The sequence below is a fragment of the Fistularia commersonii genome, chromosome 25, assembly GCF_037954325.1.
Source record: "Fistularia commersonii isolate RoL2024-O1a breed Wild chromosome 25, RoL_Fcom_v1.0, whole genome shotgun sequence".
Taxonomy (NCBI): domain Eukaryota; kingdom Metazoa; phylum Chordata; class Actinopteri; order Syngnathiformes; family Fistulariidae; genus Fistularia; species Fistularia commersonii.
Window position 1 is genome coordinate 6,041,541 of NC_141308.1, and position 25,649 is coordinate 6,067,189.

Sequence of the window (25,649 nt, forward strand, 5' to 3'; positions counted from 1 at the left end):
TATCATGCATGCATCTTTTTGGCGTAAATAATGTGAGGTGTTTTTGAGTATTTAGAGGCCAAAGGTTAATGTAAGACTCATGAAAACATACATAGCACAAAAAATTGCCCACATATGATAATTGTCTTCCTTGAGTTTGTTGGGTGGGTAATATGAATGTTGGTGTAGTCCTTAAGTTGCTTTACATTTTAGCTTTGTCATTACATTGTTTCAAACTGTAGTAAATATATATTTTCCTTATAAAGGTTTAAATAAAAAACACAGTTGGGCTGATAAATCCAAGCTTTGAGTTTGGAGGTGGATTCAAGGATTTAAAAGATGCACTGGAAGAATATTAAGAATATACTCAGCAGCTTACCTTTGATATCAGCACCATATGGGAAGCCTTATCCTTTATACTGTTTAGATACCAGTCCTGATCACTGAAGTCAACAGATTTCACTTTCATTTTGGGCTCAACCAAAGACTTGATGTGTTTTTTTCCACCTTCATATGATTTGAAGTCTTTTACTTGTAGATGTACATTTTGATGCTCGTCTTTAGCAATAGGGGTTCATTACTTGCTCATAGATGCGACACTGCATTCACTGTAGGAGCCCAGGGTGTAACCAACAGTATGTGAATGTTACGCATCATGCGAAGAGTACGATACATGAGAAATGAGAAATATGATTATTGGATGAATTTGCAACTGATTGTTGGTACTTTGAAATGCACCGTGTTTAATTAATAAACCCCAGTCCCCCAGATAGGTACAGGGGTTTATCAATAGCCAAAGGGAATGCGCTGGTGCAGATCCACTTTGTTGAGTTACTGATTGTCAAGAATTCAACATGAAACTTTAAAAAAGTGCTCACTTTCAACAGTGAGAACACGATCAGAAAGTAGTTATTTATTTCCCCCCCAAAGTAATTACGATATGAAAGTAAACACACGAATGAATGGTACGCTCAGATCGATAACAAAAACAAATCGATATGAACGTTTTCACACTGCGATCGCTTGTTTACAGGGGTGGACATCAAACGTCTCACGCAGCCAGTGTTCGACATTCACACCGGACACCGGTGTGAGACGGTGTGAATCATCATAAAAATATTTTTTTTCTTTCACCATTACGTTAAATTTGCTTCGCTCTGTTGTTTCGTCACGTTCAACCACGTCGGAACACCATCCCTAGCACAGAAGGGGTGAGGATATGTTGAAACTTTTGGAACGTTTAGGTGTCTTGGACGCAGCTGAGAGAAGCTATTTCCTGCCAAATAGTGAGCCCGTCTAATCGTGACTGCAGCAACTACTTCCTGCATTGTTACAGTACTTAATGAGGATTAAGTTGACGCTGTCATGTTGTAACTGGCGGCCATTAGGCCTCGGCTCAGAGAAGGAGGGAGGCTGGAGCCTGGAGCCTGGCTCAACCTCACTTTTACTGTCAGCCCGGTGCCTTGGCTCTGGGTCAGATAACTAAGAGCTCTTTTTTGTATCAAGATGTTTTTTTCAAATCATACTTACTTTCTATTTACACCAAGATATTAGTTTGTTTCTAAAACCTACCTATCAAAGTGACATTTGAAAAAAAAAGACAACTCATACAATTTCAGTCTCTTCCTAAGAGAATGGTTTGTGAGGGGATGCACAAACAGCACAACCTACCAATTACTAATAATCAGATTGGAGAAAATTGGTCTCTTCAAACAGGCCTGGTTTGCTAAAATTGATGCTTGATTATGTAATGTGTCTAATTGTGTCTGCGTTTTCTCTTGGATTTTCCTATTTCAGTGTGATTGTAAATAGTATATTGCTTGCAGGGGTGAGGCCGGTATTTTCAAGATACCAGCATCATTATTTAAGCTTCATCTATATTTCATTCAGTCATTCTCATTATTCTCATACGTTGCTTTATTATCACTTTAGTTATCTGAAGGGATAGTTGTTGGACTATTTCTTATCTGTGAGCAGTTGCCTGGCAACTAGTGGAGAATCCAGGGAGTTAGCCTATTGCTTCAGGCCAAGAAATAGTCCATCACATATCCCCCTTTAAACTACAACATGCCATCTTTGTACTTGCCATTTTGGACAGATTAAACAAAGAAGGCTACCTTGTTCGTGGTTAAGCTTTTAAGGGACCTGAAGGCTAGAAAGTTCAGACATTACAGTGTCAACAGGATTCCAAGAGAGGAATATGTCTTCTCACCAATCGTGCTTTCAAATGCAGCTCCTGAGGTGTTTCATACACCAGTAAGTTTCAGTTTAACTTTCTGAAAGAGAGCTTGACTCTTATTGATGTAAAACTGAATATTGCTGATGATTTTTGTCATTACTGATGTGAGCGCCCCTTTCTCACACAATGGAATGTTGCCAATATTGATAGAACAATTCATCATTACCATTGTAAACTCAAGTTGCTGCCTTTTTTTTTTTTATCTTCATCTGATCCCTGTTTTGGACAGGGTGATTATGAGAGGATGCCTCTCGGTGCAGATTTGATTGCGTTTATATGACACAATCTCTAGCCTCAGGAGATGGAGTGGCTGGATGAGAGGATGGAAACAATCAGACCTGATGACACAGCATCATCTAAAGAGAGCTTAGAACGGCAGAATGGGGCTGACAAAGCACACCGACACCCCAACCCCCACCTGTTAGCCCCTTCCCGCTTCTGTCTTTATGGACTTCTCTTACTTGGATCACCATGGTACAGACATGCATGTTTCTGTGTGTTTGTGGATGATAGAGGATTAGTGCAGTTCACAGTGAGTCTTTTAAGGGATGCAAGTCACTTCCTGACAGGTATGGTGTGTTGGAGCCTTTATGAAAGCGATTATGCAACGAGTAAGTCCACGCTGTGCATGCTGTGCATGCTGTGTATTAAAAATACGTGTAAGTGGACATGCAACTGTCACTGAATAATGGCACCTTCCTGTAAATGAGAGGATGAGAGGCAGCTATCTGGCTTTACTGATAGGATCCTCTAGGTACACTATCTGCTATGGTTTGAAAATGACTTCTTTCAGAACGGGGGATACCAGACTAACCCCACAAAAGTATGGCTCCAGGGACTGTGGGATCATTACTCATTTTTTTAAGATAATCCCTTCCAGATTTTTAAGTCATTTCATGCTGACTCTAAGGCAGTTAATTGCTTAGTGTCTTAATGATGTTTTACTAAGTTACTCAACCATTGCTCTATTTTCAACAACCGTCGTTTTTATCTTTTTCTGGTGACTCCCAAGGTGATTTCAGTCCTCCAAACCAAAGTAAAACTAAAATAATGCAATATTTAATATTATCCCAAAGCAACAATCTTATTGAGTGATGCTTTGTTGTTCTCCCCATAAAGTACTTTGTAGAGACATCGGTATATCCACAATTTCAATAACTTAACTATATAGCCATTATTAATCTTTTAAGTTTTGTATTCGGTATTACCCACGGGGTCTTGTATGTAACAAACGTCAAGTTGAACAGGAACTGTAATACTGCTGTGAGGTTAGAGGTGTATATTTGGATAGACTGGTGAGTTTGATGCTGGTCCTTAGGGAGTCTGGAGGAAAAGACTACAAAAAGGTAAGACAAAGAAGTCAGTTTAGGAAATAACATGATACTGAAAGAAAGAAACTTTATTGCTGTTTAAATGAGTCATATGGAGTTGCTGGTTTTCTTGGCAGTGAGAGTAACATAATGCCTCCCTGGGCAAAAATTTCATTTTGGGACACTATTAACCCCTCATCTCCCAACTGTGTTGCCACAAGCCAATGTAACCACATGTTTGTTGCATTACATTTTGCTGATTGGTTGATTTAGTGCGCCTGTGCATATGAGCACGTTTTATAAACACAAGGCCATCCCACTGGACAGCTTCAACATACCTGTGTCCTGACTACTTTAAAGAATTGTAGTTTATCGCCCAATCCCCTCTCAATTCATCCTTTTTCATCAACCCGTGCTACTCCGCACCACCCAGTCTGCTTTAAGTCGGATAATGACATACAAACAACAACGAAGCTGAACCTCCATGGTGGAGGTAAAAGGGACTCAAATAAAAATGTGCAAGTAACTTAATGCAATGAATCAGATTATCCAAGATCTTGCAGTGAACCTTTCAGGGGGCCCTTTCATGCAGACGGGGGCCTTGGATTAACTAACTGTATTTCCAACTTTTGCAGGTTGGCAATCGAGCCTTACTTCCCGGCTCCTTTGCCAAGTATAGCCGCACGGCAATTCCTGCTTGCGTTTGGACTATATTTACTTCTGTACATTGATATAGGGCTTTGTGTTCTGAACTGATGGTCTTGAAATTCTCCTGATTGTCACAGTGGTATGGTGTTCCTCAAGACACCGTTGGCTGTCAATTATTTTGAGTGATAAATGAGATGCTTTGAGTAAGTGAAGCGTTTAGTGTGTGCGTGTGTTTGTGTGTGTGTGTGTGCATGCGTGTACGTGCAAACATGTAGGTGTGTGTTGGGGGGATCTCAGTCATGGGTCAACCCGTGGAGCCCGGGGCCCCCGACGTGCTCGTCCTGCCTTGGGTCTTGGTGGTCAGTGGCTACATGATGTGATCCGGTCGCCCTGGTATGCAGAGGTGCGCATGCCCACTAAGAGGACGCAGCGGCTCCATGTGTGTTGAGGCGCATTATTTGGCAACAGACGCGGCAGCGGGGAGGGCCGAAAAAAGAGGATATCCCTTGGATTTCAAAAAAGCAACGATTTATCGAGGTTAACTGCAGATTAAACATTCCTTAGTCGACCATCGGCGAAGAACAGGCGACAAAGTGACCGAATAAGTTGACAGAGGTGAGGACGAAGTTTTTTTAGTAAGTGGATCGAGGGGAGCCTTTTATTCGGACTCGTCGAGAGGAGCCAGGTTTTCCTCCACCTATCTGTGACGATAAAGAAGCTGATGGGCTGTTGAAAAGTAACACTTCTCCGCAGAGCCAAAGGTTGAGCGCCGGGGAAGGGGAGGGGGGCTCTCTCTGCTTAAATTTATTCTCTTTTACGTTTTCCGAAGCGTATCCGGCTCACTAGACCAGCTTCTGTGCGGCAGAAGTCGTTAAATGAGCCAAGGATTAGAACGTATCATCGCCAGCGGCTCGTCGGCGGCAACCTCCGACCGTGGGCCGGCCGATGAAATGTATGAGTTCCGACTCGAAGCTTTTTTCCTCGGGCACCAAGGTAAACTGTTCCAGTTTGCGACACGCCACCTCACTTTAAAAGGTTGTGGGATGAAAAGTTTCGGTCCCGTTTTTCCGAGCCGAAGGTTGTCCCGCACCGGAGGTGCCGCCAGGTCAACGATCCGGGCTCGGTTCTGGTCGTCTGGGTCATGTTGAGGAGCCGCCGCCGGCCAGGAAGACTTTTATCAGTTAGGACCGGGGCAGTGAGGTGTCCGTTGGCGGATTGATATCAGCTTCTTATGTCTAAGATTAACCGGCTGCGTGTTTTTGTTTGTGCGATGGAGCTAATGTTAGCTCGCTAACTAATAACACGCTCACCTCCGCTGAGGCGGTGTCAATAATAAAAAAGCCGGCTAGTTGCACATGTAGTGTGGGCTGGGTTTAGCTTTTAAAGGGCCGAGTTTGCTTTGGATGGTGTACTGGGTGGTGTAACGTTAACGTTGGAGGCTCCTGTCCGTTTTTAAGCCCCGTGGCACTAGTGTTGGTTCTGCTATCTGGTAGCTAATCTTCCTACTTCGCTCTGTGACAACCGTAGTCTTCCTCCTCTTAAAGCTGAACACACACACACATTGACACACACCGCACACACTCCCTCCCCGGCTCTTCCTCTCACCCAGACACACGCACGCACACGCGCACGCCCCATGCACAGTCAGACGAGTTTGCAGCGCTTCGAGACAAAGCTCCGGCTCAGGATCTCCGATACCGAACCGATTTCTTCCTTTCTTTTTGGGGGGTGGGGGGGAGGGGGGACGACGACGACGACAAATGTTTCCATTGTCTGGTTTTCTGGAAGCACTCGGATGGATTAAATTCTTTTAAGAATTGGATGGTTAAGTATGACCGCAGCCGGTGTTTGCTCATGGTACGTGAACACAATCTCACGGGGGTTTGCATGCTGAGACAGGGTATACTTCGTATTTACCTCAAATAATCGAGATCTTGGGTTACTTAACGAAATACTACCGTCTTATTACACAACATGTCTTGTGCCGTGGATGCTTTCCTAAGAACAGGTTAATGTCTACACACGATGAAGTTTGCTCAAATTCGGACTTCAAAATGATGGCTGTTGACAAACTTGTACTTACTGTACTTGAAATTTGGCATATGATTTACTTTCGAAAATGATTATGGTATCATCAATGGTCTGCAGTACTTTAAAGCTTCGTTTTTGACTCCTCATAGCCATAAACTCTCAGCATTACCATACGATCAACGGCATGGCAGTTGGAGTAAGTTTATGTTTATCATTGAAGGACAAAGATTATTTTTTTTATCTTTCCTAAGGAAATCCATTTAATATGTCGTCTGCATTCACTGATGTTTATTTTTTGAGCTTATGTATCAATGCTGCTTTACTTTGGTCAGACAAACATACAGGATTTCTACCAGTAATAATAGGCTAATTGCTTAGTAGCAGACCCCTGCTTGCCATGTAGACTGGAGATTGGTAAAGTGACCTGATTCTAGGAGATGTTACTGCTTCTTTGTAAGAGATCTGGAATGAGCATGCTGTAGTTCATGTGAACAAAGGAACGGTAAAGTGTTATTTGCATGTTAACAATCTGTTGCATGGTTGCATTCTCTGCAAACAAATGCAGGTCATCCTTACTGAATGGAGTTGTCCATGGAAATAAAGAAGGGCAGAGAATGCTTTGCTTTGTCGCCAGGATCGCTGGACTACTTGCCATGACAGGACACTGCTGAAATTGTGCAGTTACAGCATCATGCTTGATGTCCTGTCCCACCAGACGAACAATATTCAGATTGTTTGAGCTACTGGACTGAGTCAGAAACTGCTCAGAAGTTTCAGCATTGTTGTTCTCCACTTTCTAGAAAACTCAGATCCACTGATAACAGAAGACTGACGGAGAGTTGTTTAATCAGCCACTGTTCTGGAAATGGTCGTGTGCTGGCAACATTTTAAGCTGGTGCACATGACCACAGGGGTCACATGGCAACTGTTTGGTCAAGCTTCTATGACTTGATCAAATATATAGGCAACAATTGGCTCTCGTCTTTGTCTGCCTGCCTTGTGTAGCCCGTGGTATCACTTCCTGTCCTTGGATGGAACCAGATGCTGAGCAAAATTGATTACTTTTTATATGGCAGTGTTTGTATCAAGTACAGAGGTTTTGTTTCCTGGTATTGGGTAATCCTGTCTGCACTGTTGTTCATAATTTTGCTAGATGGGAGTATTAGTAAGAATTTTTAGCGATGCAACAGATTCAAAGGGTGCAACTGAAAATCATGTACGACGTAGAAATGTTTGTAAAGGGTAGATGTCTGTCTGTGTAAATAGCATGATGAATGCATGCCACATGTGCAGCCAGATATCAGTGATGCCGTAGTGAGTCTGCCATGCTGAATGACGAGTGATTGAATGCCAAGCAGTTGTTGTGTTCCATGACAGACTAAAAGATACACCTCAGGGCAGGAGAAAAAGACATTCAGCTGGGAACAAGACAGGTGTAGATAAACTGTGAATTTTGACAAGCACTGCCCTGATCGTGGTAGCAACCTGATACCAGATTAAATTACCGAGTTGAGAGAGACTTGCAAAAACCTTTAGAAAAGGACTGTGCTGTATTGACTCTCCAGTGAGAATGACAGTACACTGGCAACTGGAACCACTACTGTTTGACAATTATCTTGTGAAGAAGAGACAGAAACTTCCAGACGCAGAAGTAGAAGAAGGGTTTGTATGCGAGATGTGTTTTCTTTCCGATTTTAAACTGCCTGCTTCTTAATTTGGTTGTTTTCATTTAACCCAAACAAGTCTTCAAACATAGATTCAGAAAAATCTAAAGTATATTAGAAAACAAGTATTTATTGATGAGAAGGTATGAAGTCAACTAAACAAATGGACATGAGGCATAACAATGTGCGTGCATGTGTTTTAGTTGTCACCTGTGCTTGATTGTCAAAATTATTGCTTTAATAATTTTTTTAAATATTTTTTTTATAATCACCAATATATAAAAGTTTGCTTTTCATCCAAGATTTAAAACGTCTAATTCTGAAATAGTTGTCTTTTATTCGACTTCAGAGGCTTTGCATTGGTATGACGTGAAGTTCTTGGGCAAGGGGGGCGTTTGATCCGCCATGTTTGCGTGTGTGTGTATGTGTGTGGGCTTAAAGGAAATGTGTGTAAACTGCCACGAAGATGAAATGTGAAACTTGTCAGCCATTCAGATCCCCTGCTAGAAAGATTGGGTCAGTGTCTGTGTAAGGTCGCCGGGTGTGTAATGTCTGCCACCAGCATCAGCTCACAGCTACACACATTGGAATTGATAATGTCATCACTACACACATGAATAGAGACACACTCACACACACATTGTGTAATGGCCGCTGCTGTGGAAGCCCTTCGTCTGCTCCAGCGCCTGGAGGGTTAAAACTAGCTTCGGCTTCTCTCTCAGTCACACACACACACACACACACACACACACACACACACACACACACACACACACACACACACACACACACACACTAACCAACCGGTTTAAACCGGTTCTCAGGAAAAGTGCTTTGTGTGTCCCACTGAATCCTGGGAAGGGTCATGTCATGTGTGTCTCAGTGATGTAAGAGTATATAAAAAAAACTTAGTCAGCTCTCCGTTATCAGATGATTGGTGTGTGTGCTATATTGTGACTGTATGTATACTGTACGGACACATCATGGGTACACTCTGTGTGCTTTATGTCCAATACTGTATTTCTGACAGCAAGATGGGGAAGAGGTACGGGTGTGTATGGCTTGTCACTAAGTAGTAGCCTAGGTCGTAAAGGTTAAATTTAGCAACCCCTGGGCTCCTCATCCCCCCCAAAAAACGAAACAAAACATAACTTGGTGTTGTGCTATAGTCACAGGGCAGACTAAGACTTCAGCACATTCAAAAGGGTCGCATGTTTGTCTGTCTGTCCCACAGTGTGCAAATATGATGGAGGGTAAACTCCTGTGTTTCATCCAGTAGGCAGTAACAAATTCAGGTATACATCTGTTACTGTCACTTGTGCTTTCTGTTTGACAATCTGAACTTTGACCGAAGGTCATCTGCTGCATGTCAGAATTTGTTATCAAGTTTTTTTTTTCGTTATCAGCAAGTGCGTGTCTAAGTCTCAGTATCCTGGTTATCATATTTAGACGGAGAGATATGTTAACATTAAGGCTGCACGATATTGAATTAAACTGACGTTGCAATATCTTTTTCTCTGCAGTATGAAAAAAAGTTCATGGTATTTCCCTAGATTCATGCAGCTCACAGATAGGTCATCATTTTCATCATCGGGGTCTACCCTCCTCTTACACAACAATCTCTGTGGGGTTCAACCAATTGTCCACCCCCAAAAGTCATCTCAGACTACTTCATTTTTGGCTTCATTTTTAGATTCTGATTTAAACAAACAAACAAACTTACAGGGAGCGCTCATTTTCAGGTCGTGGTTTGCTACCAGCGGGGGCCTGCTTTTGTTATTATATAAATTGATGAGAGTCACCCACTTATTAAAGCATATTGGAGACTCTATTTAGTCAGGAATCCTCAAATCAGATTCAAGTATTTAATATCAGTCATATTTTTCTCATATACTTATCATGTAAAATGACTACCTTGTGAGTTTTCCTTATTTATAAAGCCTGAAAAGGTAGCATCACACGTTTCAAATTTATTTTATCTGACATCGTTACATTGTGAGGTGGGAGTGAACAAAGATTGATTCATGTGTCTCCAATGTCATATTTTCCTACATTTATAAAAATTAATACACATAGTATTAAAATCAGAATAAGTAAGATTAACTGATATTGTTAGACATAATGGGATCAGTGACATGATTTCAAGATACTCACGTGCACAAGATAGGTTAGGCTAGTCAAAACTGCATGTGTCGTGTCTGCAGTTGCTGGACACTACTTGAATGGAATTTTTAGATTGCCTCTTAATGCTTGATGTAATACAGGTTTAAAGGCCCTTTTAGACCAAAGATTCGCAATGACACAGGCTTAACCTTGCAAGCAACTGCAAGATTCAGACTATCGGTTCACAACAAGTCACATGTGACACCCCCCCTCTCCGAGCTTGCTGAAGAAGGGCTGAGATGGCCCATTTAAATCCGCCACTGTTTTGTCTTGACATTAATCCTTGGTCTAAAATGACTAAAGCCTTATCCTTTGCAAAAAATTGTCATACATTTGTTACAAGAAGCATACAGGTAGAGAAGAAACAATTGTGAATTGTGGGACTGTATAAGAGATGGTAATCTTAAGTTAATTAGCTGCTATGTCTTATCAACAAAAGTCCTCTTGCTTGTCAACAGGCTGTCGTAAAAGATTAGCCTGTCAGTCACCAAAAAAGGTGAAGCAGCAACTGTTTAGGTAATTAATTGATCACTTTGGTAATTTTTACAATGCCAAGCATTCTGTCCTCTTGCTTCACAATTGTGACAACTTGGTTGCTTGTATGGTGCACATGCTGAACCTAGTTTGAAATTCAATAATTAGTCGATTGACAGAAAATTAAGCAGCAACAATGAGTCACAACTTGGCCTGTGTTAAGAAGCAACCTGTTGGTGGCATTGTCCTATTTTTTGTGTGTTTTTCAGTACGCTGTAATTTGTAACGCTTTTATTCAGCCCACATTTATTGAGCCCCCAATAAATGTATGTAAACTTTAAAATTTGATTGTTTGATTAATTGGTTAAAAAGTAGTTGTTCAACTAGGCTCAATCATTACTAAGTTGAGGTAAAATGAGACATTTAGTAAACAACATTTAGATTAAACTGTCTCCAATTTCAACTCAGCATATGGATTTACTTTATGTAAATGCTACGAAATTTTGTTAAGTGTACACTTGCTGTATACTGAATGACAAAGTCTAAGTCTATGAGTCTGCAGTGTACAAAACTGATTGCATTCTCACTCCAAAAAAAACGTTCGCGAACTAATTGGCCAATGTGAGTTTAGAATGGCTGTGACCGGTCATTATTCAGCCATAGCTAAAGCACTCATTGACCCATGTGATCTACTATCTCCTTGAGTCCCCTTTGCTTTCTGACATCCACTAAGCTTTGCAAAAGCTTTACTGGGGATGCTGTGTGTGTGTGTGTGTGTGTGTGCACGTGCAACTGCACATGTGTATGTTACATATTACTGTACAACGCCACACTTTAAACTCTGATCTGTCTGACAGCACAAGTAGATTTTGTCCTTTGGGACATCTGTTGGATATGTTGTACATATTCATATGAGAGGGCATTGGATCTGATGCTCCTTTACCAAGAGGAAATTTTATGTCCAACTAAAGTTTTTATGTTTAGACTGAGGGTTTTTTTAATCCAAATGAAAAAATGCAATATATTGGTGATGTGATACTTATCCAACATGTTTTGTCTGCATGCCTATGTAGCAACAATCTGTCCACTCGAGTGCAGATGACTCAAGGTCAGTTTTGTCTACTAACATTCTAAGGAATTAGTGCATAATCACATCTTTTACACTGAAGAAATCATGTATTACTGGGAATAGTTCTGTGATATATGTTTGTCCCATGATGGCAACATGAGTAAAATGTGATATCCATTTTGAGCTTTTCTTGTTAGTTTTTTCCAATGGCGGTCTTATCTAATCTGAAGTACCAGTTGCAATGAAACACTTTCAACCTTTTTTTTTCAAGCATGTCAGCTTTTATCACTGCCAGCATTTGGCACACTGAGATTATACTCAGAACTTTTAATGAAATAAAGATTCCTCCATTGTAAACACTGCTACTTTAGCACATGTAATGCAGACTTCATACAACATGATTGTATCCCTAATTCTCTGCTTGCAGAGGACTTTGGGGGTGTCTATTAAGAGATTTCATCCCCTAAACCTGGGGCTGCTTGAAACAGGCTCCAACATTGAGTTAGCTACTGTTGACAAGATGTAGTTTGCATTTGCTGCATGTTTGTTACAATCCCTTTTGCTGGTATTTGCAAGGATATATATATATATATATATAGATAGATAGATAGATAGATAGATAGGTAAGTAATATTTTTAATAGTTATTTGACTCTGTTGACAGTATGATAGAATGGTTAATAAAATGTTTACTGTCTATTTTACAGGGGATGTCTGAGGAGGCTGTCCGCCAGACACGCAGCCAAAAGAGGGCGCTGGAGAGGGATACTACTCCCCAGTCTATAGAACCCCCAAATTCTGACAATGAAAGCAAAAAGCCGAAAATGGACTCCTCTGAACCCACAGAAGAGGCTCAAAGTAACCCTAAACCTGACCCTGTAGTGGGACAGGATGGTCAGAGTCCAACCGGGACTGGACCAAAGCCGGAAAAAGTGCAGAGCCGGTTGCCATTACCTTTAGTATTACCTTCGGCACCTGAGCCAGTAAAAGATGAAGGAGAACTGGCCCCCAAACCGCAGGTTGAACCAAGCTCAGACAATCGGACAGGATGTAATGACAGCGCAAGTAAAGGGTTGAAGACGGAGCAGTCCATAGATACAAAGAGCCGCGTCCGATCGACAGAGCCAAAGACTTCCAGTGGAATGCTTGCAGCAGGCGAGGTGAAGGCCACCATTAAAGTTGAGGTGCAGACTGGAGAGCAGCCTGTAGACATGAGCACCTCCAAAGGGTAAGAAATTGTTTTGTTAGTCATCTCTCTTCTGCTAGACAAACACGGTATACCTGCAACTGTCAGATCATTCGAAGTTCCCCCTGGGGGCAGTCAAAAAGATGCTGATGGAGGGGGTTGTCTTAAAAACATGAAAAATGTAAATTGGAAATAGGAAAGACCTGCCCTAAAATCAGCATGAAATCATATTGCCAAAAAAGCAAGAAATAATCAAAACTAAACAAAGATCACCAAAAATCATTTAAAATCTTATCAAATACAAAAAACTACCTTAATGAAATTATGAGCAAAGTAAGAATTTCATTGCCTTACCTGAATCATCATATTCTTACAGTGCGCATGTCAAAAAATTTTGAATCTTAGAATCAGCAAGAAAGCATTAAACAGTTTTTCGAGACTGTTTCTTGTGTTAAATTAAAGTTAGTTCTTTTCTGTGCAAACATATTCAGGACCTGTGTAGTGCTCACCATTAACAATAATTGTGTCCCAGTGTCAGGGACCTCTTACTGTTTTTTGGGACCCAAAAAGATCTAAAATGTCTCTGAGTAATAGAGTGTAGGAAAGGTTATCTCTACTGAAGTTGTGTAGTTCTTCTCCAAAAGAACATTGTTTTTATATTAAGATTGTATGATTACAGGAATTAGATGAAAAGGATAAAACTGCACTTAATTGAAATCTTGATAGTAATAAGCACATTTATCAATGTTCCGAGTTACTTTTTTTGAACATGGCCGCGGCTACTAAGGGATGGGGGGCGTTGGCTATCTTCATCGATGACGTCTAACTTTAGCCCTAGTCTACCTCCATTTTCCCCCGACTCGCCACCTGAACCCTAAAAACTCCCTCACACAAAATGAAGCTGTGTCACAAACTGGTTCCAGCCGGTTGTTGCCATGGTTTCCACTGTGGAAGGAGCCGTGAGGGTAGGGGGAGGGTGGGAGTAAAAGTGAGTGTGTCACGTGATGATGACTTTGAGGTCATGTGACTTCTTTGGAAGTAGTGATTAATCCACAGGAAGTGATGATGGCCGCTAAGCCCTGTGGGGGGGTGCGCGCGCACACATACACACACACACACACACACACACACACACACACACACACAAGGGCGTCTCAGAAACACAAGACTCAAGTTGCCTTTCGTTGACAGCAAGGACTTCTTATGCTTTATAGAATAATTTTCTGTGTAATCACAAGCCCATCTTTCTTTTAGAAGGTAAAAGGAATATTCAGTTGTTTTGTGTACGTTTTTTTGTTTTGTTTTCGTGCCATTTGTTTGGAAGATGGCTTGCAGTTCACACATGGCATACAGTTGAGATAGCACTTTGAAGTAGATTAATAAACAAACCAGTGTGTGTGTGTGTGTGTGTGTGTGTGTGTGTGTGTGTGTGTGTGTTCAAATCTACACAAACACATTTTAAAGATATAACTATAGGTTGATCCAACATGTCTGACTGATGTTACTTTCCCGAAAAGACTGTGTTTTTGGAATGTTTTTCGGTTCGATACAGGTCACCCAGATAGCTTAAATGCTGCTTATGCTCTGCTACTAAATTCTGCTTCAACAGGAAATGTGTGGTCTCAAACAGCTGTTAATTTTGACTTATGGCTCCATCAAGGAGTTTAATGTCCCACCTTGCATATAGCACTGCACTGAAATAGCATCTGCATGAAGTGCAGTTGTGTGCAGAGATCTCTTAACTTGCATGTTTGCAGGAGGATAGGTCTTTTTTGGAAATCATTCTCTTGGAAGAACAAGAGACTAGCATAAATACAGAGGCTGTCAGATGAATTTTAGTGTCAAAATGAAATTTAAAAGCATTTACAAATTATTGTAATGGAGCCATTAAAACAAAGAGATATTTCTGGTGCTTCTTGTCTATTCACAATAAATCAACGAGAGCATTTCCTTAGGAGGCCATTATCTAGTTTATACAAACTTGATTTTACTCATTTTGAGGACTTAATTCAACTTAAGTTGGTTAATTGATGAGTTTTGCAGAAGTGTCTACAATTATAATGCTTTAACAATATATTCAGTTGAGGAAATATATGTGGTATTATCATTTTGGGGGTTGTTCTTACTGTTTATTTATGCAAATTATTGAACTTGAACTTTTAATTGTTAATTTACTAAAACCATTGCATGTATTATTTTATAGTGCATTTCCATCACTTGTAATTTTGTTTGTTAGTGATCCCCTTGTGACTGACTACTAAATCAGTTCTCAGCATCATACATTTACCACATGCCAGTAAAACTCTGAGACGCACTTAACTGCAGAAAATCTAGAAAAAAATGAATACATATATATATATATATATATATATATATATATATATATGATTTTTCACATGGTTCTGATCACATCTCTTGCATTAGCATTGCTAAGGTATTTTTCACTGGCTGATATGAACTGTTCTCTTCACATATTATGTGTTCTGCAAAATCCATTGTGTCAATAAATTGGCTAGGCACCATGGGTCAAAAATCCACACACTATGCCTTTCGCAGGAGGCTACCTGCAACCAGCCAGTCACCTCAGCAGCAGGCAGAGAATAAGTCAATAGAACAACCAGCATTATGCTGAAGATAAGGTACATAGAGTTCTTTTATTGAACTGCTGACTAGAAAAGAACTGTTTTGTCCACATATTGCTATGGCTCATGTTTTGAGTGGCCTTTCTCTTTACTATACAAAATCACCTACATTTTGCCAGTGGAGGGTGATTACTTTGTTCATTGTAGAACTGCCTATTTAAAGATCTAAGAATAGACTTACTGGTATTATGTTCCTGTTACATCTGCTCCATCTTTTCCCCCTGTTTTTACCTAATCTTTGTCAGTGAAGTGATGAATAGAAGACAGGAATCCCATAAGAATGTTATGACCCACAGGATTGCTAGATTCTCTGTTAAATGGAGTCCTTACAGTTGTTTCAAGATCAACTCTATTTTACTCTTTTGGGGAACAATGATACATTTTTGATGAAAATATTTGACATGATGTAATTGTGTAGTAGTGATTACAATAAACAGCACGTAGCTGTGTTCCGTTTCAAATATACTAATCCAACCATCTTTCATCTTTTTGCTCTGCAGCATAAAACGGGAGAAACGGCCTCCGTCCCCTGAAGACGATGATGTCATCATCCTGTCAGATAACGACTCCCCTAGTCCACCGATGAACGGTCTAAGTCATTTTAAGGAGCTGGACACAGACCTGCTCATGGTGAGACTCGGACTTAAAGGGAGACATCATGCCTTTATGTTCCTGTCCCTCAGAGACAGGAATCTTGAAACTAATGGTTTATCATGTAGGTCAAATCATTATTATTGCTTGGGTCTTTATAATGAACTCATTTCAATTTTTAAATGTGGACACATGATGGTGAATCAGGTGGGACTGCTTTAGCAGTGCTTTTCTTTTCAAATCTCACTCCCTTTACGTGGCTGCTGAAAAGAGATTCAAGGGTCAGATTTTCACTTTTGACCAGATCCATGACCATAGACACGCATGGACTGTTTTCAGTGACTCGGCTGGTTAGGTGCTCAGAAAATGTCTTTGCATTTTTATTCAAATAGTAATCTTTATGTCCAAATTAAAAAACTGTGCCTAAAGGGAACAAAAGTCTGACTAGTATTTTTCTCATAAGTGTATTGTTTGCTAGATGTTTAGTTTTTTAGGATCTTTAATTTAAAGGGTTACATCCCTTTGTCTTTTTGATACTCTTATTGAACTTGCAGATTAGTGTTCTTCCATTTATGCTCTACCTTGCATAACTCCTCCTTCAGGGCACAAGTGCAGTCATTAAGCTGGTGAGGGACAGTAAAAGTTGATTTGTTTAGGTATGGACTGCGACCACTAACACCATTACAGTCCAGCAGAGGTTATCAAAATAATTCACCAGGATATTTGCAGAGAGGTGGCTTTGAAAAGAAACCCAAAAATGCTGGTATTGAGGTAAAAATGTGGGAGTGGGTAGGGGGAGTGTAGGGCAGAGAAGACTACTAGTTCAGCACAATGGTAAAAAGATCTGACATATCAGTGTTAAAAGGGAGGACATAACAGTTTCTCCTTCAAATGACATAAGAGGGTCTAAAATATTGTTTGTCTTAAGAATCAAGAAAAAAAAAATAGACTCCAAAGGCAAGTGCATAACCATCACTGCAAGAATGAATATTTAAAAAAATGCAGTCCAAATGGACCTGGTAGTTATAAGGTAAAAGCTAAGAGGGCAACTCAGAAAATTCAGAGACAAAGGTCATTGGGGTTGTGAGCTGGGTAAACTATGAGGGATAAAATAAGCTTATGGTTATTAATGGTGAATATTTAGCTTCCAAAAGGGGAGAATTCCCAGCAGGAAACAGGCTTATAGGAGAAATTGTTTTTAAAATGTTTTGAAAATGACAGCAATACCCTGCTACTGCCAGATAGTGGGGATTACAGGGTGCTGTAATGTTCTGCATCAGACTATGTTTTCTCTCATACGAAATATTAATGTCATTAGAAGTAATTGAGTCATTGGATTGTTGATATTCCTCGTTTCCTCCAATAGTGGGAGTCCTCCAGAGTTTTTCTGGCCTTCTGAAGTGAATTGGATTTTGGTGAAGAGTCTAATTGTGAAGCCAACTGGATACTGAAAGTAGTTTGTTTTCTTGTTGGGAAATTGGCCTGTAATATGAGCAATGACTTTTAAGTATAAGGAACATTTTCTATCAAACCTGATAGAAAATGTTCACATGTGCTAGATGAAACCACTATCAGGGGAACATCAGCCTGTGACAGACCAGTCAGCGCTAGCAGGGCTCATCGGGTTGAAGTAAGATCAAGGAGATGGTCAACACTGGACACTATATAATAAGCTCACAAATACTGCATCGGCGGTTTGTCATATTTATTTATGACACAGACATACTGTCTGTGCCAAACATATAGCACTTTCGCTAACTTTTGTTGCTGTAAAAATCAGTAGGTTTCAGGGTTGAAAGCAAACCAGTTCTGCTGTTGTAGAAGCCAGAAGGCGTAAAAGCTGAAAATTTAAGTTAATGTGATGATAGTTGTCTTAAAGATGTAGTTTGCTGTGAAACATAAATTAGTAGCCTTGCTTTTATTTAGCATACACAATCGCAACATAATTACCTCTGCACTGCGTTCAAATGTGATATATGGATAGAATCCTTTTTAAATGAAAAACTTGAACTTTCTTTGTTGTGCGATCATTTCTCATTGCTGTTAAGCTGAAAAACATTTTGAAGACATCTTTTCCATTATTTAAGTATTTAAGCCTCCCAAATATCAAGTCAGTTAACCAGAGAGCCATATCAAAGTCATCTTCTCAAAACAGTTTTTGAGGTCTAAAAGTTAACAATTAGGATCTTAAAAAGCCTTCTATCATTGCAGTTCTAAGTGGAAATGTTTCTATTGTCTTGGCATGTCGAGTACAGAAGAGTAGCCCTGCTGAAAGGGAGCGCATTATAAAGCAGCTGAAAGAGGAGCTCAGGCTGGAGGAGGCCAAGCTGGTGCTGCTAAAGAAACTCCGGCAAAGCCAGATACAGAGGGACACTCTTCAAAAGGTAAACACTGCAGAGTCGCGTGTGGAGTCCTGTATCCCAACTCTGAGATACACGGCTACTACTTTTAAATATTTTCCTCTTTAATATCTTTCTCCAATTCTCTCTTGCCAGCCCTCCACTGTCTCTGGCTCCTCTGCCCCCCCACCTCTCATCCGGGGGGCAATTGCAGGCAGTAAAGGCTCACAGCAGGTTAACAATCTAGTGTGGCATATGTGCACACACACTGACATTCTCTCTCACACACACACGCACGCACACACACACACACACACACAATCAGTGTGGTATCATCCTTGTATTTAGGCTGTTCCCTTTTCCTCTGTTCAGATTTTGACAGGAAGAAGCTCGGGCACAGTTATCCCTCCACCACTGGTGCGAGGAGGACAGCAGGTGTCGTCTAAACATGGGTCTCAGATCATCATGCCGCCTCTGGTCAGAGGGGCACAGGTGAGTCATGAGAAACGCTTTGAGTATTAATAATGTGCTGAGAAATGACTTTGGCGACGCTTTTATATATCAAATCTTCTCAACCCGGTGATAATAGCCCAAGATAGGAACCAATGTCTCACTGCTGTCTTTGACTTTTTATAGACAAATTGCAGTGATGCAATTAAATTTAAACTTAGGACTTATTATTTCTTTTTGCATCTCTCTCTCTTTGTTTGTGCCCTTTGCTTTGGTGCTTTTGATGTCCCTCCCTGGTCCCTCCACGACTTTCCCTCCGTGTGGTCCCTCTCATTGTCTCGGTTAGCCCATCTCTGTATCTCCACAGCAGATCCAGGCTCTCCGCCAGCAGCAGCAGCAGCAGCTAGCTACCTCCGGAAGCGGAGGCTCAGGACCCCCCCCTCTGCTGTTGGCCCCCAGGACCTCAGCCCCTGCAGGCCAGGGCCAAAGAGGCATGGTGCAGCCAGGCCTCATAAGGATAGGCACTAGTGCTAGCACACTGGTTAGTATGTCAAATGTGTTAATAGAATTTACACAAATATGCTGCCATGCTATTGGTGATATTTTTTCAGACCCTCTGTTTTTTAGCCTGATGACATTTTGAAAATAGATTTCCTGGACCACTGTTTGATCATGAACTGCATAACACTACTGTTTTATTACCCATGTGTTATGTGTTATCGTTAACCATTTTATCATTAGCAATAAGAAAATCGTTCACAACAAGAATTTTTTCTAAAACCTTCTTAATTTGAGAAATCAACCTATTCCTCTGAATGACAAATGTGAACATCGTAATCCTCTTGCATTGCAATAAAAATACAAGCGATACTTGTCATGTGACACTAGTGACAGCAGAATAGATGCTGTATGGGCTTGACTTCTAAAAGAATAACCTTTATTATTATTTGTCAAGGAGGGGCTCATTTAGGCACAAAGCATTTGGATCCAAATAGGCAGAAGCTCAATGTTTGAGTTCAAATAAGCTGTGCTGTTTACAGTTTCTCATGCAGGAATCATTCACTGTTTACTGAGCCACAAAACAATGAAAGTTTGGATGCATCTGGGAAATGTTGGAGGCTGCGAGGAAGAATTACTCTTGATCTCAAACGGAAATTAAGTGACATAACGGCGTGATAAATTAAATTAGGCAACAGTGGGTACAAAAACATACTTGTTCAAATATATACATAGTGTGGTTGGTTGGTCCAGAGCTAAAAGAGGCGATAACATTAAAATGTTGAAATCATAGCATTAATGGAGAGGTTTTCAATTTTGTTGACTGGAAAGGCGATTCTTCTAAGAGGAATCATAATTCCACGGTCAGTTTATCATACTGGGTTGGATTATATTTAACGTGATCAGAAAAATGTTTCAGGTTAAATAACATGCGTTCGCAACCCCCCTGAAAATTTTACAGTTTAAAACAGTAGGAATTTTATTTTATTAATGTATTTTAAAGTTTTTGACACTGTATTTTAGTGATCATTGGAGACATCATGGGAGGCCATATATTTTTATGCATCATTAGATCACATGAGGTAAAAATAGTCAACTTTGACAGTGTGGGCTATTTTGAAGATGTTGCCCCAGTAAAAATAGTGATGGCCTAGTAGGTATCAATCTCTTGGAACTATGAATATCTGTGAAAACATTTTACCGTCATTATGGTCAGAAACACAAAACCTATATTCCGTGTAAATTAAAATTAATTGCATCTACTTCACCCCAAGAAAGTTGGTTGACTTGTTGCATTCAGTCAACGGAAAGTCAGGAAATTCTGTCATGTAGCTGACATTGACCTTATTTAACTTGAACCTCAGTTCATGTTAAATTAAACACCAGTTGACTTCAACCTACATAGCCTACAGTCCACAGACAGGAGATATAACGTCAGTATCGTTCTTATATTTATAAAGAATACCTAATTCCATTTTTGATATGTGGTCAATTCAGTGACATATGGGTTGATTTACTCTTTTTGCAGCTTATTCAGTTTTCCTCAATATCTTTTTTATTTGGTAGATTTGGGGTTCAAGACAAATCTTGTCCAGACTTATGCCCACTGATATATAACTGATCTTTCTATATGGGTCATCTGATTGTACAATGCCCTTTGCACACTGTTCTTTATCAAAGACCTCGCCATCCAGTTTGAAGGGCTCCTCCTCAGGAAGCAGTGGCGTGTCTTTGGTCAATGCCAACGATTCTCCTGCTAGCCGCCAAGCCGCCGCTAAACTTGCTCTGCGGAAACAACTGGAGAAGACCCTGCTGGAGATTCCTCCACCGAAGCCCCCTGCCCCAGAGTTCAACTTCTTGCCCTCAGCAGCCAATAATGAATTCATTTACCTGGTGGGACTGGAAGAAGTGGTCCAGAATCTGTTGGACACAATTCACAGAGGTTTGCTGTTTTTTTTTGTCTGTGTTTCTTGTCACCAGTCACTATTGATGACAAGCGTAGAGTGAAATACACATTTGTATTACTTTGTTGTTCAGGTCTTTTTTTTTTTCTTCTGGTATTTGTCCACAAGCAGTATATTTGAAAACTACACTAGTAGATGTTAATTAATACTTAGATATTGACAGTCATGACTATTTTTACCATTTCTCCATCCAGGAAAGACAGGTGTAGCTCTGTCCAAGCACAGTGTTCGAGAGCCCTTTATCTGCACCCAGTGCAACACTGACTTCACCTGCCGGTGGAGGCTGGACAAGGCTAAAGGCGGCATGGTCCTCTGTGAAGACTGCATGTCATCCAATCAGAAAAAGGCTTTGAAAGCCGAGCACACCAATCGCCTGAAAGCTGCATTTGTCAAAGCACTGCAGCAGGAGCAGGAAATCGATCAGCGGATCATTCAGCAAACATCCTCATCCATCTCTCACAGTAGCTCCTCATCCTCTTCATCTGCCTCTTCGTCTATAAAGGCAGAGCAGCTGGTGTCTCAGCAGCTGAAACAGGCTCAGGCCAGAGCGTCATCTCTGCAGCACCACCAGCAGGTCAACCGAGGAGCCAGCATCATTCGCCATCACTCCATCAAGGTTGGTTTTACATCTTCTCTTTCAGTGGAACAAACGTAGCTGTTGCTCCCATGACTTGGATACCCTCTTTTTCTGCTCCTTCCCCTCAGAGCTCCCAAGGCCAGCTGTCCCATGGTAGTGTCTCATCAGTGGGGGTGAGGGGTGTCCCCCACTCCTTCTCTACCTCCCCCCAGCTGCAGAGTGCAGTGGCGGCCGCGGCTTTGGTCAGCCGGCCAGGTAAGCACGACCATGTTTCCCACCGCTCTGTCCAGAGTTCAAAGGTGAGCAGCAGTGGACTCGGCGGCGGCAGGATTGTCAGCGGAGGTAGTGCCTCATCCACTGCATGGAAGAAGCAAAGCAACAGCAACACAGGTAGACTCACCTTAGCAGCCCAACTCTGGCGCCTGACATCTGCTCTCTTTCCAATTCCTGTCTGGTCCAAAAGCAATCCTTGATCCATCCATCCAAATCCTATGATTTATTCAGTATAACCGCAAAAAAAACATGTACCGTAAATTCCGGACGCTAAGCCGTGACTTTTTTAACACGCTTTTGAACACTACGGCGTAAAAAGCGATGCGGCTAATTTATGGATTTGGGGGGGTGGGGGTGGGGGGCGCTAACGAGCTTCACGCCGCTAAAAAATTTATCCTCGTCACATTGAACCGATGAAATGACTTCTGAGGCCGCTCAACTCTGACACCGAAGTAGGCGACTGACGGTTTTAGTGCGCAGGAGGAAGGCCAAGATAGGGATCAACTAACCGGTGCAGCTTATATTGAGGTGCGCTCATTAGTCCGTAAATTACGGTATATTAACACACGATTCAGACTTGCTGGTGAGAAGTGTTTTTGGACAAGGCGAACCCACCCTCCAATCCCCCTGCCAGTGATCTCCTGTTGTCCCTCAGCTTGATGGTCCAATATTTTCCACTGGATGTGCCTCTCCATACATTAGAGTAGAGATTCTTGCATTTCTCCCATTGTTTGTCTGTGTATTTTGGGCACAGGTTATATATTTCTACAGCTTTGGCCCTTTTATATTCTTAACGCAATAAAAACTCATTGCATCCCTCGTGTCTCACGCTGACCCACTTGCAGCTTGACTCTGCTGCATGTTCACAGGGGTGACCATGGCCTACGTGAACCCCAGCCTAACGGGTCACAAGCCATCAGCTAGCGTCGACGCTCGCCATAGGGAGTACCTGCTGGACATGATCCCCTCTCGCTCGTCAATCTCGCAGACTGCAAACACATGGAAATAATCGAAACAATACTAAACTATATATTATTAGGTTTTTTTTTCTGTCAAAGTTCCAGAGCTCCAAATATGTCATCAACAGCACTCCCCGGAGGACTGTTAAGCAAATACAATCTCTAAAAGTAAAGAAATGTTCCTTCTGTACCTTTTTGTTTGAACATTGTTTTTAGTTTATTCATTTTCTGTCGTTGTTTTAAGGATTGCTGTTCTTGGGTAATCATGCAGACCACTTTGAATTGACTGGGGCTGAGAAAAACAACAAATACTTGAAGGGCTTTCCCCCCTGGTACTTCTGTCCTTCAGACTGGGTAGTTAAATGATGATGTGACCGGAGTTTCTGTCTGCATTGAGTACCTTGATAAGAACAAGTGTGTTCTGGGCTTGTAAGCCCTTTTTTGCCATGATTTGGGTCAGAATGACCCAACATTTTAACACTTGAATGGTTCTAGTCATATAAACCCAAGATGTCTGATTCAACACAACACATTTGTTTCAAGCAAAAACAAACCAGATAAGTGAGTTGTAAATTTTTCAGTACTTCACCCCAGTAGTTGAAGGTTTGAATTTATTTTGTATTTACAGTAAGTTATTTTGTTGGTTTTCTTTTTTTCCTCCCTTTTCCGTCTGTTCAAAATCACTCAATATATTGTGGTTTCCCCACAAATGAAGAGTTTATTCTAGCTTTGTTTTCTCGAGTTTAACAGCATGCTTACCCTTAACCCCTCTGTTCGTTTTGCACCTTGGCTAAAGAAGCATGGTGTAGTTTCTTAATTCATCTGTAATTACCATCTGTAATTTGCTTATTTTATATTAATGTCATAATTGTAAGATTATTTTAAATTTTGTCATTTGAAAACCCCCGAAGGAGCTGAATTTTCCACACTGGAACCAGAGATCTTGCCTCTGAGCTATCCAACTATAATCCATGCGACATGCAACAAATATGGATCCTTGAATCAGTTCTCTAAGGGAACATCCTTCAGCTACCAAGACCCTGGAAAGCACAAGACAGTCTTTTATCTTGTATCCCCTCACCATATTGCATAATTACTCTGCTACCCAATCTTAACTGCATTGTATAAACTTATGTTAAAATTTATTTGGTTTACTTTTTTCCTAGCTCCTAAAGAAATAATAAAAAATATAAATTTAATCTCTTGTTTTTTTGTATTTTTCATGACAGTGACGTGACACTCCCTAGAAGGAACTGTCTAATTAGTCTATTAAGACAGGAAGAATTCTATGAGTTCCGCCTTGACTGGTGTGTCAGAGGGATGGCCTCTGCAATCTGAGCGTCATCACAATGTGATTGTCCCAATAGGCAAAAGATGGGCAAAGTGGTGAAGGAAGTTGACAAATATCGTACATGTCTTGTGTTAAAAGTTCACTCACCTCAAGAAGAACAGGTGTTTGGTCCTACTTGTTGGACTTTTTATATTTCACCCAGCTATTTTCCAATGAACATATGCTTACTCCTTTTAACTTAAACCAGGCCAGTCCCAATGAAATTCCTTCACAGAGATCAGGTGAAGTTGGTCGGTATGGTGGTGGCCTCACATTAGGACCCGGGATCGATTTCTGACCAGGGGGCCCTTTCTGTGTGGAGTTTGCATGTTCTCCCCGTGTCTCCGTGGGTCTCCTCCCACAGTCCAAAACTATGCAGGATAACTGGAAAAAATTGGGAAAGTTGCACTGAATGATTGAGTGTTAGTCTATATATGTGATTGACTGGCGATCAGTCCAGGGTGTACCTTGCCTCTCGCCCGATGACATCTGGGATAGGTTCCAGCATCTCCCGCGACCCTGAGTGCAGGATAAGCAGAAGAAGATGGATGAAAATTGAACCCTGCACTCATCCCAAGTGTGACACCACAGATAGTTGCAGCTGTTGAGCAACATAAACAAAGTAGAAAAAGGAAATTTCCTCAGTCATGTTCATGGAATGTTTTGGGTTTTAGGTTTTTTGGGTCAAAAGCACTTTATGATTATTCATTTGAATCTTACAAAATTACATTATTACTCACTGGTATCACATTGAATCTCCTATCATAAGAAATCCAATGACAGCTGCCCTGTAAGCTGCTCTTATTGTGGCCTTATACATCAACCCTTCTACCACAATAAATCAGCCAGAAAATAGAAATTCATTTACATCACTTTCAACTAAATGCATTTTAACACCTACAACAAGAATAATACCAGTTCATGTGACTCTTTATTGTAAACATGTGAATGTTAAACTTAAATAAGAATAAAACTTTTACTGTTGATACTGATCAAACGTGCATTGGTGTTCCATAAAGACAAATTGTTTGTTTTTTTACCATGACCACGAAGGCAATGACACAGAGGTGAAGTCATGGAAAAACTTTTTAACTCTTACGTACCACAATTTTCCTCTGGCAGAGGTTTCTGAGGAGAGGTAAGGTCTGCAGGGCCACCAGAAGAGAGTGGTGTTGGACATCCCTGGCTTCGACCCTGGCCATCCCTACCCTAGTGCTCCTGTATATGTTGTTTAGGCAACACTGTCATCTACTGGTCAGGTTCA

General features: G+C 41.0%; 1 protein-coding gene across 8 annotated transcripts; it reads left to right on the plus strand.

The window, feature by feature from the left end:
* Positions 1-4,630: 4,630 nt before the first annotated feature.
* LOC147218968 (transcriptional repressor p66-alpha) lies at positions 4,631-25,370 on the plus strand. Of its 8 annotated transcripts, none has more exons than XM_086171939.1 (11): positions 4,631-4,791; positions 12,284-12,804; positions 15,905-16,034; positions 18,251-18,379; positions 18,491-18,568; positions 18,707-18,826; positions 19,152-19,325; positions 20,963-21,224; positions 21,441-21,862; positions 21,952-22,213; positions 22,966-25,370. In XM_086171939.1, the coding sequence occupies exons 2-11, from the start codon at positions 12,287-12,289 to the stop codon at positions 23,103-23,105; spliced, it is 2,235 nt and encodes a 744-aa protein (XP_086028065.1). In that variant the 5' UTR covers positions 4,631-4,791; positions 12,284-12,286; the 3' UTR covers positions 23,106-25,370. The 8 variants fall into 8 exon arrangements, with proteins under 8 accessions (XP_086028065.1, XP_086028064.1, XP_086028068.1 ...); XM_086171938.1 differs by having other exon boundaries at positions 4,648-4,791; positions 19,131-19,325; XM_086171942.1 differs by lacking the exon at positions 4,631-4,791 and adding an exon at positions 4,851-5,169 and having other exon boundaries at positions 19,131-19,325; positions 21,952-22,078.
* The last annotated feature ends 279 nt before the right edge of the window (positions 25,371-25,649 follow it).

Coding starts and splice junctions, on each gene's coding strand:
- LOC147218968 (XM_086171934.1), top strand. CDS start 5,122: ATGAAATGTATGAGTTCCGACTCGAAGCTTTTTTCCTCGGGCACCAAG. Junction 12,805..15,904: donor GACATGAGCACCTCCAAAGG/GTAAGAAATTGT, acceptor TTTGCTCTGCAG/CATAAAACGGGAGAAACGGC. Junction 18,569..18,706: donor GCAGTAAAGGCTCACAGCAG/GTTAACAATCTA, acceptor TCCTCTGTTCAG/ATTTTGACAGGAAGAAGCTC.